Source organism: Thamnophis elegans, chromosome 16 (genome assembly GCF_009769535.1).
Source record: "Thamnophis elegans isolate rThaEle1 chromosome 16, rThaEle1.pri, whole genome shotgun sequence".
Lineage (NCBI taxonomy): Eukaryota > Metazoa > Chordata > Lepidosauria > Squamata > Colubridae > Thamnophis > Thamnophis elegans.
In genome coordinates, this window is record NC_045556.1 from 17,683,236 (window position 1) to 17,699,882 (window position 16,647).

At 43.8% G+C, this 16,647-nt stretch overlaps 1 protein-coding gene across 8 annotated transcripts in view; it reads right to left on the bottom strand.

Annotated features, from left to right (window-relative positions):
• LOC116519180 (chromodomain-helicase-DNA-binding protein 2-like) overlaps positions 1-16,647 on the bottom strand; it is a 76,246-nt gene that overhangs the window by 22,906 nt on the left and 36,693 nt on the right. For 7 of the 8 annotated variants that reach the window (XR_004256634.1, XR_004256633.1, XR_004256631.1 and 4 more), the window contains 11 exons: positions 15,028-15,218; positions 13,213-13,401; positions 11,415-11,577; positions 9,378-9,530; positions 7,449-7,520; positions 5,646-5,795; positions 4,264-4,412; positions 3,656-3,752; positions 3,384-3,476; positions 1,716-1,889; positions 495-670 (listed from right to left, as the gene is read on the bottom strand). Coding sequence is in view for 4 of the 8 variants with exons in the window: in XM_032232928.1 (XP_032088819.1) it covers positions 495-670; positions 1,716-1,889; positions 3,384-3,476; positions 3,656-3,752; positions 4,264-4,412; positions 5,646-5,795; positions 7,449-7,520; positions 9,378-9,530; positions 11,415-11,577; positions 13,213-13,401; positions 15,028-15,218 (1,607 nt within the window). In the remaining 4 variants the exon portion in view is untranslated. The remainder of the gene's footprint in view (positions 1-494; positions 671-1,715; positions 1,890-3,383; positions 3,477-3,655; positions 3,753-4,263; positions 4,413-5,645; positions 5,796-7,448; positions 7,521-9,377; positions 9,531-11,414; positions 11,578-13,212; positions 13,402-15,027; positions 15,219-16,647) is intronic. The other variant, XM_032232929.1, reaches the window with a different exon arrangement.

Genomic DNA, 16,647 nt, shown 5'->3' on the forward strand with positions numbered 1-16,647 from the left:
TATGCACCAAAGACAAATTCCTTGTGTGTCCAATCACACTTGGCCAATAAAGAATTCTATTCTATTCTATTTTATTCTTATTCTATTCCATTCTATTTTATTCTGCATTCCAATATTCTATTCTATTCTTTCTTATTCTATTCTATTCCATTCTGTTCTATTCTATTCTGCATTTCAATATTCTATTCTATTCTTATTCTGTTCTTATTCTATTCTGCATTCTGTTCTGTTCTATTCCTATTCTATTCTATTTCTATTCCTATTCTATTCCTATTCCATTCCATTCCTATTCCATTCCCATTCCTATTCCTTCTCTTCTAATTCTATTCTATTGCTCAAGATGACTGGAGTAATCTCCCCTCCTTTCATCCCACCACACCTCTCTGGGAAGTAGACTTTGGGCATCCCTCCCACCCTTTCCAGTTCATCTTAGCTCTGGCAAATGATGAAAAACCAGTCCAGAAAAATCCCTGGATTTCTTCCTGGGTGCCAACCTTCTGATTTCAGTGTCTGTAAATCCTTCCACTGTGTCCTTCCGCACACTGCGAGGCCGTCCTCTGCGTTTGGGCCTTTTGTCATCATCAGAGTCCTCTGTCTCGGTATCTGAGCCAGAAGACCTCTGGAGCTTTCTCTTTATTTCAACATCCGAATCACTTTCATTGGGCTGAGCCTGTCGGGGCCAGAAAAAGGCCAGGCTTAGAGAGACCCTTTTTGCTGTTAACTCCAACTGGTCCTCGGCTTACAACAGTCCATTTAGCGACCGTTCAAAGCTACAAGGCCACCGAAAAGGGATTTACGACCATTTTTCACTCTTATCACCATTGTGGCATTCTCTTGGCCATGTCACATACATTCAGATGCTTGGCAACTGACATGTACTTATGACAGTTGCAGTGCCCTCGGGTCATGTGATTCCCCTCTTGTGACCTTCTGACAAGCAGAGTCAATGGGGAATCCAGATTCACTTAACAACCGTGTTACTAACTTCACTGTGGTGATTCACTTAACAAACGTAGCAAGAAAATGGGGCAGAACTCCCTTGACAAATTCCTTACTTTAGCAACATAAATTCTAGGTTCAATTGTGGTCGGAAGTTAAGAATTACCTGTACTTAGCACCCGAAACACTCAATGCTCCATATAGGGATGAGAAATCTAAGGAACAGATGTCACCCATAGTCTTGAGCCTGTGGGTCCCCAGGAACATGCTGTGTGTTTCTCGGCACCAACCAGGGGTGAAATCCTCCCGGTTCAGCTGAACCAGTAGGGACAATTGTCATTGGTTCTATGAACCGGTAGTAAAAAAAAAAAAAAAAGCTTCTGCAGATTACGCGGCTCAGCTGTGAGCCATGAGATCGTCGGAAGCTTTTTCTCCGCTTTTTAAAGCATTTTTTCCTGCTGGTTCGGGCGAATAAGCTGGGAAAAAATGCTTTAGAAAGAGGGGAAAAGTTGGCCGCGCCCACCCAGACACATGACCCCCCAGCTACGCCCACAGAACCAGTGGCCAAAAAAAAAAAAAAAAAAAAGATTTCACCACTGGCATCAACCGAAGTGTGAATTTACCCTTCTGCAAGCTAAACTTCTACTGCATCTCCAGCACAACCATCTACATCTGAAAGTCCTCAATCCTGTTACTGTTTTGAAGGGTCCCCCCCCCCCCCATGTGGGATGAGGTGAGATGTCGTCCTGTTATGGGTCTTACCCTACAATAACTACCTTTTTGGCTGAGCTGCGAATCCTTGGCAGCATATATATCTCCTCGAGTTCCTTCTGCCGCTCCTCTTCTTCCACTTTCTTCCTCTGTTCCTCAGGAATGATGTTTTCCCACTCCTTCTGAGATTTCTCTTCCACCTCGGCTTCTTCGTCTTCCGTTGTAGCAAAGTTGGCTACCTGAGAGGAGAAACAACAAGGCTTTCTATACCAGGCTTCCATAATCACATCCTGGACATAAACTGTTTCAATTCCTTCCCTCAGGTCGCCCTTATAGGGCATCGCGTGTCAAAACAGCTAGAAAGAAAGACAGCCTTTTTCCTCCTGGCATCACTCTGCTGAACACCTAATTGCCACAGAACTGGCTTAAGTCTAAGGGCATTTACCAAAGTAGTAAGGCTGTATTACTATTATCCTTCCCATCTTTCCCACTACCTTCTCCTAGTGGTATCTTAGGATTGTGTGGATATTATTTGATTGTGTATAAGTACACTGTGAGCTTATGCACTAGAGACAAACTGGCCAATGGAGATGCTGCTGTTGCTTCTGGCGTGGTAGCACAGTGGTTAGAATGCAGTACTGTAGCCTATTTCTGCTGACTGCCAGTTGCCAGCAGGTCAAGTCTCATGAGGCTCAAGGTTGACTCAGCTTTCCATCCTTCCAAGATCAGTAAAATGGGGACCCAGATTGTTGGGGCCAGTATGCCAACACTATAAACTGCTTAGAGTAGACTGCAAAGGACTGTGAATCAGTATGTAAGTTTCATTATTATTATTATTATTTCTTCTTCTTCTTCTTCTTCTTCTTCTTCTTCTTCTTCTTCTTCTTCTTCTTCTTCTTCTTCTTCTTCTTCCTCCTCCTCCTCCTCCTCCTCCTCCTCCTCCTCCTCCTCCTCCTCCTCCTCCTCTTGCTGAAACTCCTCCCAGCCCTAAGATTTACTCCTCAAGATGGTTGTACAGGAATCTTCCTATCTCAACTAGTACTTCAGTTGTTTAGTTGGAGCTGTTTACAAGGCTGTTAATTTTATGTTTCTAACTAAACATGTTGACTTCTTCTACCCCACATCTCCCCAAGATCTGGGGTAGAAGTTCCTGTACCTTGGATTTTGTACATTAAAAGGTGAGAGAGTTTTTCATAAATTGGAATTTGCATCTCCCCCCCCCAATAATTGTCCCCAAGTTTATTTAATTGTGGGTTTTCCTGTTTGAAGTTGTGCTGAAAATATTGAAGGCTTTATTACTTCAGCTTAAAGCCCAATTCCAGACTTACTTACTTACTTTCTTTCTCTTTCTTTCTTCTCCTCCTCCTCCTCTCTCTTTCTTTTTTTTCTTTTTTCTTCTTATTTTCAATGATTTCTTTCAGATGCAACAAGTGGATTTGTCTCATGGTGTCTCCATTTCAATTATACATATGTAAGTTTTATGAATATGAAAGAACTTCATATTAATCCCATTAATTTCCCCTTCTGTCACTTATTGTTTATTGCCACTCAATGTGTAGTTTATTGGATGGCAATATTTCAGCATTTTCCAAGTTGCCACCTAGGATTGAACTCTCAACCTTCCGAGTGGGAAGCAAGCGTCCTCACCTCTAGGCCACCATAATACTCCCTTTAATTGCACTGATAACGCTACAAATTCTGAAACCTTTGATGCTCCTTTTCTGGGGCCTTACCTTAAACTGTGAAAGCAGTTCATCAGTTGCACTTGTGGATGGTTCATTCTCTCGTGTCTCAGCCAGGCGTAAGATTTCCTCAATGTCCATTTCCTAGAAGCAGAGGCAAGAGTGCAATCAGACGCGTACCAATATGAAATATTTAATGTTGTCCTTCTAAAGTTCTGATACAGAAATGAACTGGATTGAGTTAAATCTAGGCCAATTTCAAAGGACATCCCAAGGAGATGTCAAGGTAATCTCCACCCAAAAATATGGATCAGAAAGCTCACCTGTGGTTCAGATTCTTCCCCTTCCGCTTCTTTAAAAAGGTCTTCAGCTCCAAACTTCAAGATGGCGGTCAGTTCCTCCTTGTTGAATGGGATTGAACTAAAGAAAAACATGAAGCCATTGGCTTGCACAAAGGTTTCCAGTTTATGGACCATATCTTAGCTCACTTTTCCAGATCTCAAATAATCTAGTTCTTTGTACTACTTATCCTTTGATAAAAAAATCACATCCAACTCCTAATCTCTTTTGCGCTGAGGAAACATGGCAATTTGAAATTCTGAGTAGCTAAAATCATTCTTTTTGTCTTTTTAATATCAAACAGTCACTGTTACAAAGGAATTGTTTGTCTTTAAAAAAAAAGACAGTTAGCAACCTTAGCACAAAGCATGTGTTTAGGTATCAATGACCACGTTTGGCTGACAAATATAACCAGCTCATTTTATCTCATTAAACTTTCAAAACAGGGATTGATTCTAATCACTTAGTCTGTATTGCCTGCTGAAGAGAGTATCCCTTCCCACGGAACAATTCAGCCCAATTAAGATTAACAGTCAAATGGTGCCACATAACAGCCATCTTGATCAGCAGACCAGAAGTCTCATCTCCTTACTTGGATCTATCAGAGCTGTTGTCCAAAACTGTCCGGCCTGTGGTGTCCATCCGTTGTATCACAAGATGGTCCAGTACCATCTTCTTCTTCGCTCTTTCTATAATCTCCTCTTCCACTGTTCCCTTTGTAACCAAGCGATAGATATTTACCTGCAGAATCCAGGGGATGCGTGAAATAGCTATAAAGGTAGCTTTTTATCCCTGGTGCAGCCAAGGTGAGGTGCAGAAATCTTTCTTGGATCTTTCCCTAGTTCAATGACTGATCTGATCTTTTTAAAGGATCAGGAAGGGACAGATATCAAGGACCAACATGCTGCAAACTGAAAGCTACTGGCTTCTAATACCTTACAACAAAAGTAGAAGTTGCCCTACCAGGATTATTTACCTTTGGAGAAGTAGATGTCGCGTTTTCAGCCATGTCTACCAAGGCAACCCCTTTAGGAGAACTTCCAAATATCTAACTACCAACCCCACACCACTACCAACCCCTCTCTCAAATTCCCTCTACCTATATTATTTAACTGTCCACTATTTCAAAAAATAATGAAACAAATAACCAAATTTTTCTTTTGCCAGTCTATCTAATACGGAAAAGCCCGGATCTGAAAACCTGAAATCCTGAACTGGGCCAACTGACGAAGAGCCACACCTAAAATATGCCTGCTCCACAATTTGGTCAAATGCAAACCGCTCACTTCCCACAATCCTTAGTAATAAGTGGAGCTCAACTGGCGGGGGCTACTCAAGCAGACCAATAGAAAGCCCCCTCCCCTAACTGCCTTCATCCCCGGGTTCCGAGTTCTAAATTCCATTGCTCAGTGAGGTAAGAGTCCACTGACATGGCGGACAGCCAATCTGGTCTATGCTTCAGATGTTGGCCTAGAAACCAGCAGACTGGATTTCTAGTCCCGCCTTAGGCATGAGAGCCGGCTGGATGACTTGGGCCCAGTCACTCCTTCTCAGCCCAACCAACCTCACAGGGTTGTTGTGGGAAAAACAGTAGGGGTATTAAATATGTTCACTGCCTGGAGCTAATTATAAAAGTAATGAAGGCAGGATAAAAATTGAATAAATAATCAGAATACTTAGCCCTTGCAATGTTCAGGGGATCTGAAAGAATAGGGTAATCTAGTTTACAGCCAGACAGTACCTGCCTGGAAATTATTTTCTCCCTTTATTTCTTGTAACCAGAGAAGACAAAGCAATTGGGAAGGAATTGATTTCCAGATTGCTACCATCTGGCTGTTCGCTAAATTTTCCTAGTTCTGACTCCTTTCAGATGCCCTGAGTGTTGGCTCCCAGAATCCCCCAATCCCCTTTGCTAGGAACTGAAGTCCACCCCATCTGCAGAAGACCTAAAGGAGGAGAACGTTTCTCACTAACTTGTTTCTTTTGCCCAATCCGGTGAGCCCGAGCCTGGGCCTGGAGGTCATTCTGAGGGTTCCAGTCTGAATCGAAGATCACCACCGTGTCAGCCGATGCCAAGTTGATCCCCAGGCCGCCAGCACGCGTGGAGAGTAGAAAGCAGAAGTCCTAAGCACATGTGATAAAAGGAAACACACATTTAGGTCTGTGTCCGAATAGGTCCTGGGGGAGAGTCAGTAAAGGACCGGTCAGGTGGCAGGAATCGGGGGCACAATGGTTACGGGCCAGCAGGGCTTCACAAGCAGATGGAGTCATATAGAGTAATGCCAAAATTATATGCCTTCTACACCAGTTAAGGTAATCCTCAACTTACAAGCATTCATTTAGGCACCATTCAAAGTTACAACAGCACTGAAAAAAGTGCCTTATGACCCTTTTTCACACTTATGACCATTGCAGCATCCCCTGGGTCATGTGATTTACATTCAGATGCCTGGCAACTGGTTCATATTTACGACAATTGCAGTGTCCCAGGGTTACATGATCCCCTTTTGCGACCTTCTGACAAGCAAAGTCAATGTGGAAACCAGATTCACTTATCAACTGGGCTACTAAAGTGATTCACTTAGCAAACAAGGGCAAGAAAGGTGGGCAAATGTGGGCAAAACTCACTTAACCACTGTCTTGCTTAGCATTGTAAATTTTATGCTCAATTGTGGTCGCCAGTTGAGAATTATCTGTAGTAGCTTACTGACAGAGCAGGGGAGCCTGATCTCCTCTTCTGTCCAAAATGTTACATTAAAATAGGAATAAGAAGAGGCCTCCTCAGAAACACCTCCCTGTTATGCAATACCTATCGAGGTAGTCCTCGAATTGCGACCACAGTTGAGTCCAATATTGAGACATTTGCCAAGTCATTTACGACCTTTCTTGCCACATTGGTTAAGTGAATCACTGCAGTTGTGAAGTTAGTAACACGACTGTTAAGTGAATCTGGCTTGCTCACTGACTTTGCTGGTCAGAAGGTCACCAAAATGGATCATGTGACTCCAGGACCCTGCAAACAGTCATAAGTATGAAGTGTCTGAATTTTGATTACATGATCATGGGGATGCTGCAATAGTCATAAGTGTGGAAAACGGTCCTAAGGTTCACTTAACAACTGCCTTGTCGGTCATGGAAATTCTGCCCCCCCCCCTCCTATTGTGCCAGGAGTCAAAGACCAACTGTTGGTTGCTCCAAAATTTAATTTCCCATAATCTACATGCTAATTTGACCCGTTCACTTTTGTCGTTTTAATAAAGACTTCAGTTCTCTGCATCACTTTGGAAATGTAAGCTCTAAATGAAGCCCTAAACTTAGTGGGGTTCTTCCTTATAAATAAATCACAGATTGCTCTCTTTATTCCTGTTAAGACGACCAAAAAGTACCAACAAATTTCTTCCTTTTTCTTCTTCTCTATGTCACCAAGTTCCCTCTCTCCCTAATAAGGTAACCAGCAGAAGTGTCAACAAAGCTGAAAACATGGCGAAGATATGCTGGCTAAGCAAACCATGTTTCCGTTGTGGTGAGAAGCAGAGAGTCAGCTCCTGTGACGTACAGCTGGCCCTTTAGCAAGTCATGAGTGCAAACTCAACTTTTCCTTCCTCTGCCAAGTCCTGCCAGCCTCCATCAGACCCTTTGGATCCCCAGGCCTTTGTCAAAAGAAACACAACTGACACCTTCCTTCAGTCCCACCAAGGAGGCATCCTGTGTTTCCCCCTTCCTAGGCAGCTCCTGCCTCTCCTCCCCACCTGTTTACCCAGCCGGCTCCAGCCATACCTCTGAGCCTTCAGCGTTGAAATGATCCAGAGCCTGCTTCCGGATTTCTCCTTTGATGGAACCGTCCAGGCGCTGCAGAAAACAATGGCGAAGAGGTAAACCTCAACTTGAACCCACCCCAGCGGCCTCCCATGTCTCCTCCAGAAACTCAACTCTCCTGCCGATAGTTTCCTTCAGCTTAGAGCAAGACAACAGTCTAAAAATAACCATGATTAAAAATAACTCAGGCTGTTCCTGCTGCTGGGAATGGTGGCCAGGTTCCTGCAGCCAAGCCAGGCATAATCTATTAAGCGGATTTATAAATAAATAAAAAAAGAGACAAACAGAGATCAGGGAAAAAGTAAGCCACACTGAGAAGTGTGTTTCCCCAGGGTCTGGATTAAATGATATCTTAAAATGGATTACACACTATGATCAATAGCAATAGCAATAGCAGTAGACTTATATACCGCTTCATAGGGCTTTCAGCCCTCTCTAAGCGGTTTACAGAGAGTCAGCATATTGCCCCCAACACTCTGGGTCCTCATTTTACCCACCTCGGAAGGATGGAAGGCTGAGTCAACCCTGAGCCGGTGAGATTTGAACCGCTGAACTGCTGATCTAGCAGTAGCCTGCAGTGCTGCATTTAACCACTGCGCCACCTTGGCTCAGTCAAGGGCTGAACAATATGTAGGTTAATACAGGTAGTCACAACTGAAACTGTCCCAACTGAGCCCACCATTTCTCTGATTAAAGTGAGTTCTGCCCCATTTTACAACATTCCTTGCCACAATTGTTAAGTGGATCTTCGCTTAGTAACAAGGTTGTTAAATGGATCCGATTTCCCTGTTGACTTGCTTGTCAGGTCACAAAAGGGGATCCCATGATCCCGGGACAGTCTGATGGTCATAAATAGGAGTCAGTTGCCAAAGCATCTGAAATTTGATCAGGTCACCATGGAAATCCTTACAAAGATCGTAAGTGTGAAAAATGTCACTTTTGTCAGTGATGTAACTTCGGTCACTAAATGTACTGTCGTAAGTCGAGAACTACCCGTATTAGCTTTTTTTTTTTTTTGAAGCTACAGTTCCTTTGAATTTATTTTTTATCACTGTTACATCGTTTTGATCTTTGTTCAATCTCGCTATTAGTTTTGGGTTTTCTTCCTTTTTCTAAAAATTATTTGTCTTTTGCTTCTTTTTTCTTATTGATTAAAAGCAATAATTTAAAAAAGGAGACCCAGCAGATTTTATTCCGCTAATTGCTGCTGACTGTAGGGACCGGTGCTCATCTCCGTTTCAAGGCCATTGAGCTAGCGCTATCTGAAGGCATTTTTGCAGTCATGTGGCCAGCATGATGTCACAGGGCGCTTTATTTCCCACTGAAGTGGTAGCTGTTAATCTACTTGCATTTGCATGCTTTGGAACTGTGAGGTTGGCAGGAGCTGGGGCAAGGATCACTAAAATTAAAAGCAATAAAAATACCTAAAATAATCTTTCTCAGTAAGCAGAAAAAAACTTTCCCATCTGGTATCTTCCAATGCCTGCCAAGGGAGAACAGAAAGTAGAACCCTTGCCTATTTAGCCAAGATCCTCCAGAAAAGCTGCATGGTTCAGCTATCTGCAAACATTTCTCTTAAAGCTGGTCTTTCTCCCTCATTACCAATAAGGCAAAATACACTTGAGTGCCTCCTGCTGCCCCACCACCATATCTATCTATCTATCTATCTATCTATCTATCTATCTATCTATCTATCTATCTATCTCCATCCATCCATCCCTCATGCCTGTCTATCCATTCTTCATCTGTCTGTCTATCTATCTCCATCCATCCATCCATCCCTCATATCTGTCTCTCCATTCTCTCTCTCTCTCTCTCTCTCTCTCTCTCTCTCTCTCTCTCTCTCTCTCTCTCCATCCCTCCATCCATCATCAAATTCCTGGTCTTCACCTGGAAAGGATAGTGCTTGATGGCCAAGTACTCCGCCAAGATGTCCAACATTCTCACCATCTGGGAGAAAATGAGGACTCGGTTGCCCCTCGTGCGGAGCCTGCTGAGCAGTTTGTCCAGAAGGATGAGTTTTCCGCTGCTCCTGATTAAAGACTAAGAAGACAAGATTTACCGTGAGGTGGTGGTTCAATACCTGATGGAGCACAGTTGACTGAGCAACTGAGTATCATAATGGTTTTAGTGGATTAAGAGAAGCAACAATGAACATGAATACAAGGAGGGCACCCCTTGTTCTAATTCACTTGGCCATGAGCTTAGTAGGTTCGCTTAGGCAAGTTATATCTGTTTCCTTGAAGTAATGATTTTTATAGACCATTTTCCATAATCTACCCCCCTCCAAATGGGTGGTTATCTTGGTTGGCGGGAACGGACTTTCAGTCTAGATCTCAAGTTCCTGTGAGACCACCTGAAGCCTCTGAGATATTTGGGAGCCTTATATAATGTTAAGCATCAGAACTTTTTAATCTATTCCACAACTATACCTCAATTCTTCTATAGCAATAGCAATAGCAGTTAGACTTATATACCGCTTCATAGGGCTTTCAGCCCTAAGCGGTTTACAGAGTCAGCATATTGCCCCCAACAACAATCTGGGTTCTCATTTTACCCACCTCGGAAGGATGGAAGGCTGAGTCAACCCTGAGCCGGTGAGATTTGAACAGCCGAACTGCAGAACTGCAGTCAGCTGAAGTAGCCCGCAGTGCATTTAACCACTGTGCCACCTCGGCTCTCTCCTTCTCCAGGAAGGAGAGAGGGAGGGGAAATAGAGAAGAGAAGGATGACAGAGGGAAGAAAGGAGGGAGGGAGGGAGGGGAGAAAGAGAGAAGAAAGTGATGGATAAGATAAAAATATGGTGTATGGAGAACGGAAGAGCCAATAATTGCTTTTGGGAGTTGACAGTAAGGTGAATTGATGTAAACATTTAATAATACAATATGATGTTGGCTATGTAATAGTATACATGTGCTTACTGTATATACTCGAGTATAAGCCTAGTTTTTCAGCCCACTTTTTGGGCTGGAAAAAGCCGCCTCGGCTTATACTCGAGTCAGTGAAAAATTTGCCCGAAATGGAGGAGAAAAAGGGGCGGGGCCATGCCGCTGGGTGACACTCGTGAATGGCCCAGTGCCCCTGTGAGTTTCCCCTCCCTCTGTGTCAGTTTGCCGCGCAGCGCGCACTGCACCATCCCCCCTCCTCACGTTCTAATGTAATGCAGGGCTGTCTTACGATTCCCCTTCCTCCCCCTCCTGCCGCTCTGCAACGATGTCCCACCTCCTCCTTGTTATGGCAAGCAGCCACATAGCGATGTCCCACCTCCTCTGGTACAGTGATCCAATGATAGGAATCACTGTGCCGTGTGTCATAGGAGGCGGGACATCGCTCCCGCGGCTGCACGGGACATCATCATCACAGCGGGACATCAGCATCATGAGGTGAGTGAAGTATTTCATTGAATACACCGCTAGTTTACTGTTTTTCTTTGAAATAAATATTCAAAAACATTATTGGTATCTATTTTTATTTTTGAAATTTACCGGTAGCTGCTGCATTTCCCACCCTAGGCTTATACTCGAGTCAATAACTTTTCCAGTTTTTTGTGGTAAAATTAGGTGCCTCGGCTTATATTCGGGTCGGCCTATACTTGAGTATATACGGTATATGTTATGAAAATGGAAAAATAAAAAAACGTTAAAGTTAAAAGATTCTTCTGCTTAGCCGCAGAACCAGCCTAACGATATGAGTTATGAGTTCCATCCCTGATTAAATCCTTAATTTCTTCGTTGAGATTCAGGCTTTAGCAATACGCGAGAAAAGACAGCCTTAAAGTAGCGGCAGGAAGTTTGCAAGATTCAGACTTGCAAAGTTCTGCAAATGTAGCCTTACAATAACGTAGAGTTAGCTCATCTAGCTGTGTTTCCTGTCTGATTTACCTGGAAGGGCTGACGTTACCATTCATTTTCTCCAAGCTCTACCTACCAGAAGCCTTTCTTGGTTGTTTTCCTTCTCATTCTCTTCTGGAGGTTTGATCAGGTAACAGTGATTGCAACATTTCTTCAGCTCCATCACGATGTTCAGGAAGCCGGAGGTGCTGCCACGTGTCCCCTTGGACAAGGCTTTGTAATTCCTTGTTAAAATCCATCTGAAGGGTCAGTGGATAACAAACATCAGTCTCGGCCCCTTTGACGGCTTCACGAAAGCAAGCTAGCGCATACACAATGCAGAATAATAGAGTTGGAAGGGAACCTTGGGGGTCTTCTAGTCTAATCTCCAGGTTGAACAGACCTTATACAAGTAGTCCTCAAGTTACAACAGTTCATTTAGTGACCGTTCAAAGTTACAATGGTATTGAAAAAAAGTACCGTTTCCCTGAAAATAAGACCTCCCCAGATAATAAGCCTTCCCTGAAAATATTGCAACAGAGCAGCAGCCATGAAATGACCATGCTCGCTGCCTCCTGCATCTCAAAATTAATAAGACCTCCATGAAAATAAGGCCAAGCGCTTATTTCGGTGGTCAAACCAAAATAAGACCCTATCTTACTTTCGGGGAAACACAGTAATTTATGACTGTTTTCATATTTGTGACTGTGATTGTGGTCACGTGATCAAAATTCAGAAGTTTGGCAACTGGCATGTATTTATGACGGTTGAGGCGTACCTGGGTTGTGTGGTCATATTTTGCGACCTTCCGACAAGCAAAGTCAATGGAGAAACCAGATTCACCTAATAATCAGGTTATTAACTTATCAATTGCAGGGATTCACTTAACAGCTGAGGCAATCAAGGTCATAAAATGGAACAAAATTCACTTAACACTTGCCTCGCTTAGCAACAGAAATTTTGGGCTCAATTGTGGTCGTAAGTCAAGGACTACTTATACCATCCTGGAAAAAGGGCTGTCCACTCTCTTCTTAAAAACCTCCAGGGATGAAGCACCCACAATTTCTGGAGATGAGCAACTGTGCTAACAGATTGTGGCAATTTTTAGAAATAAACAGCATGACGGCTCTGGGTTAGTTGCAGGGTTGAACCAAGAGGGAGTCAATGCCCTGCTTGAAGTCACTAACTAATTCTCAGTTAGTCCTCATCTCTTAGCCCAGACACCTTGCAGGATTCTTGTTGAGACAAAACAAGAGGGGCTCTGCCATCATCTAGCTCACCTTGAGCCTCTCTCAGTAGGCGGAGGAGATTAGCAGAGTTAAAACAAGTTTGATCTTGGTTCCAAGTCATTCCAACTACACCTCTGCCACCCACATTTGTTTCTCCTAGAGTGCTTTTCTATCATACGTTGAGCGCTTTGCTTCTGAACTGAGGCCAGACTGCATCGTTGTTAATTATTCAAATCTGAATGCTGTCAATTTTAAGACATTGTGTTCATTGGCTTATCGATCCCGTACTCGCTCAATCGGCTGTCAGTTTTTAATTTATGTATGTTTATGGGGAGGGGAGGAGTGAGCTTCGATTATAACTCCCTAGGGGCCTTCTTGGGTGACTCGTGATGGCCAATTTGAATGAAAGCCAGCTCAGAATGGCAGACGCCTGCTGAGTTGCAACAGGAGACATCCAAAGTCTCCAATCTTGCATTTAGGCTGGGGAAAAGGACAAAGATCACTTGGAATCTGATTGGTTGGAGACCAGTAGAAAGAGGTTGGGCAGCCTTTTCCTGTGTGCAGGAAATCCAAGCCCCATGCTAGTTTTACTTCTTTCCTAAGACAAAAGTTACCTTGTGGTGCCCATGCTGAATATTCCTGGCCCACCACCAGAAGAACCCTTACTTGTAATACTGCTTCTGGAGGGCAGACATCTCCACCCGCAGGATCTGCTCCACTTTGGCTGGGAGGGATTTCTCCACGTCCTTCTTCACCCTGCGCAGGAGAAAGGGTTCCAGCACTTTATGCAGGTTCTGGTACCCGTTCTCTCGTCCTCTGCCATGGTCGTTTTCAAAGTCTTCCCAGGATTCAAACCTGACAGTCACAGATAGGGCAAGGGGGTGGGGAAGAGAGAGAGAAGGAAGCAGGAAGAGAGAGAAGGAGAAAGAGGGAGAGAGGGGGAGAAAGGAAAGGAGGGAGGGAGAGTGAGGGAGGGAGGAAAGAGAGGGGGAAGGAGGGAGGGAGGAAGAGAGAGGGGGAAGGAGGGAGAGTGGGGGGAGAGAGAAGGAGGCACAGAGAGAGAGAGAGAGAGGGAAGGAGGGAGGGAGGAAGAGAAGGAGAAAGAGTGAGAGAGGGGGAGAGGGAGGGAAAGAGGGGGGAGAGAAAGGAAAGGAGGGAGGGAGAATGGGGGAGAGAGAGAGGATGAGAATCACTCAGGCATACTCCAAAACTAATTTTGCCGATTCAAAACGGGCCTTATTGAAGCATTATTTAGTCCTGGGATGGTGAACCTATGGCACGCATGCCACAGATGGCATGCGGAGCCATTTGTCAGGACACGCAACGTGTTGCCCTGTCAGCTGGCCAGCGTGCATGTCAGGGACCTTCAGGGGGCTTCCCTGAAGCTCCGAAGGGCCGTTTTTAGTCTTCCGGAGCCTTCAAGGAAGCCTCCTGGAGGTCCCTGAAGGCTCTGGACGACTAAAAACGGCCCTACGAGCAAATCAGAAGTCAGTTCCCAAACTTCTGGTTTGCCTGTAGGGCCATTTTTTGCACTCCGGAGGCTTCAGGGAAGCTCCTGAAACCTCCAGAGGGCCTCCAGGTGGGCGGGTAGCTTTTTTTCCCCCTCCCCAGGCTCCTATAAAGCCTTTGGAGTCTGGGGAGGGCGAAAGAAACATGCAAAAAATGGGGGGTCATGCAAGTCATGCGTGCATGCGCACTGGTGTGTGTGTCGCACATTGCATTATGGGTGCAGCACGCCCACGCACAACCCCCCTGCGCTCCCCTCGCTTATGGCACGCGAGCCAAAAAAGATTCGCCATTGCTGATCAAGTCCATTCTTCCTTTCTACTGGCAATGTAGACACAAGCATGTCACATCAGCTACACGCAGCCTCATTTATTTCTATGGAAATTCTCGGTCATCCAGGTCATGGTTGTCCCAAATGTGTATTTTTTTCAAGAAGGCAACTGGGCTTTCTTGCCTTTTGAAAAAACATCTTTGGGGCCTCATTTATTTCATTGCTTAATTTTAACATAGGCTGCCCAGCTCCTTAGAGACTCTGGCCAGTGTTGGACATTTAAAAGAGGAAAATTATAAAAAAAATATAATTATAAATTTATGAAAAAATAAAATAAGAAAAGAACATTGTATTTTCAGAAAAGAGATGATAAAACTGATAAAAGTCTACAAATTTCTACACATTTTATTAAAAGCTTTCATCAACTACAAAATGCTTCTGTGAATGCTTCGGTTATCTAATAAAATTTGTTATTGAAAAAAAGTACAGATTAAGATTCCTGGCTCTTTTTTGCCACAATAAACTAAGAGATACATATTTTATTCAATAAGTTTTTATTAGGCTTGTATTGATAACTGCTGTGTAATAATTTGGTTTTCTAAATCTATCTTGCTCTAAAGTCCATTTTAAGCTTTCAGTTTCATTTGCTTTAGCAATTCTTGCACTGTGTGGCAGCTAAAGCGTTACTCCTCAACTCAACTTACTTCTCTGGCATGATGAATTGCAGCAGGGACCACAGCTCCTTCAGGGAATTCTGAAGGGGTGTCCCAGTGATGAGCAGGCGGTGGTTGGACTTGAAGTCAATCAGTGTCTTGTAGAGCAAAGAATCGTCATTCTTCAAGCGATGGGCTTCATCAACACCTAGGAAGGCCCAGTTGATGCTTCCCAGGACAGTCTACAGATGGGTCACAATACAGCAATAATGCAGAACCATTTTAGGGAAGTCCTTTTACATCTGCTCTGGAAAACCTTCACCTGTGTCCCAAGCATGACAGATTGCGACATACAGAATAACAGAGTTGGAAGGGACCTTGGAGTTTTTTTCTAAATTCAACCTCCAGCTCAAGCAAAAGACCCTATACCATTCAGGACAAATGGCTGTCCAGTCTTTTCTTAAAAAACCTCCAGTGACAGGACACCCTCAACTTCTGGAGGCAAGCTGTTCCACTGGTTAATTGTTCACATTGTCATGAAATTTCTACTTAGTTCTAGGTTTCTTCTCTCCTTGTTTAATTTCCATCCCTTGCTTCTTGTTCTGGTACTTTGGAAAATAGGTTGACCCCCTCTTCTTTGTGGAAGCTTCTCAAATATTGAAACACTGCTATCATTTCTCCCCTACTCCTTCTTTTCACTAGACACCACCAGTTCCTGCAAATGTTCTTTCAGTTTCCATCCCCCTAATCATCTTTATTGCTCTTCTCTGCACTCTTTCCGGAGTTGCAACATCTTTTTTACAATATGGTGGCGAAAACTGGATGCAGTATTCCAAGTGTGGCCTTACCAAAGCTTTATAAAGTGGTACTAGAACTTCATGTAATCTTGATTCTATCCCGTTAATGCAACCTAGGATTGCATTGGCTTTTTTGGCTGCCACTGCACTATATTCGATGATATTCAACCCAAGGTAAAATTCTTCTGGTAGAGATATTTCGCCTTCTCCATTTAGCTGAGTTGGCAAAGATCCACACGCAATCTAGGGTTTCTTCTATTATGGATAGGGAACCACAATATTTCTGGAATGAGTACTCCAGATATTTTTACTATCAAGAAGCTGCATAGAAGAAGGAGCATCCCAAATGGGAGCCCAACATGGCTGCTTACTGCTTCCCAAGGTTTTGTAAAGAAGTTATGTGGAAATATTCCTTTCTATGTCAAGGATATAGAAAGTTCACTCACACACCCACACCCACACACCCAAGGTCTGTGGTTCCCAAGTTCTCCAGCACCATTCTGTCTACATCACAGTCCTTGGAAACCTCTTGGACCAAATGCTGAAGACAGACCCACATCTTCTCATGAATTACAATTGGACAACACACTGAAGTGTGGTGCAGAATTAAAGCAGACTGAAGATAGCTTACAAAGCAAAAGATAATTGCTCAAACATCTTAAGAGCAAATACAATGCAGATGTTACTCATATTGGTTCTTTGAATTCATGGTATTGTGATCGCTGTCTTTTGCACCTTAATGCTCCCAAAACATTCCTGGCTAGCAGGAGACAGGAAGGAAGGAAGGAAGGAAGGAAGGAAGGAAGGAAGGAAGGAAGGAAGGTCCTACAAAGGAATGGATGACTTCTCCAGAAGCAGCTCACCAACTACCGGT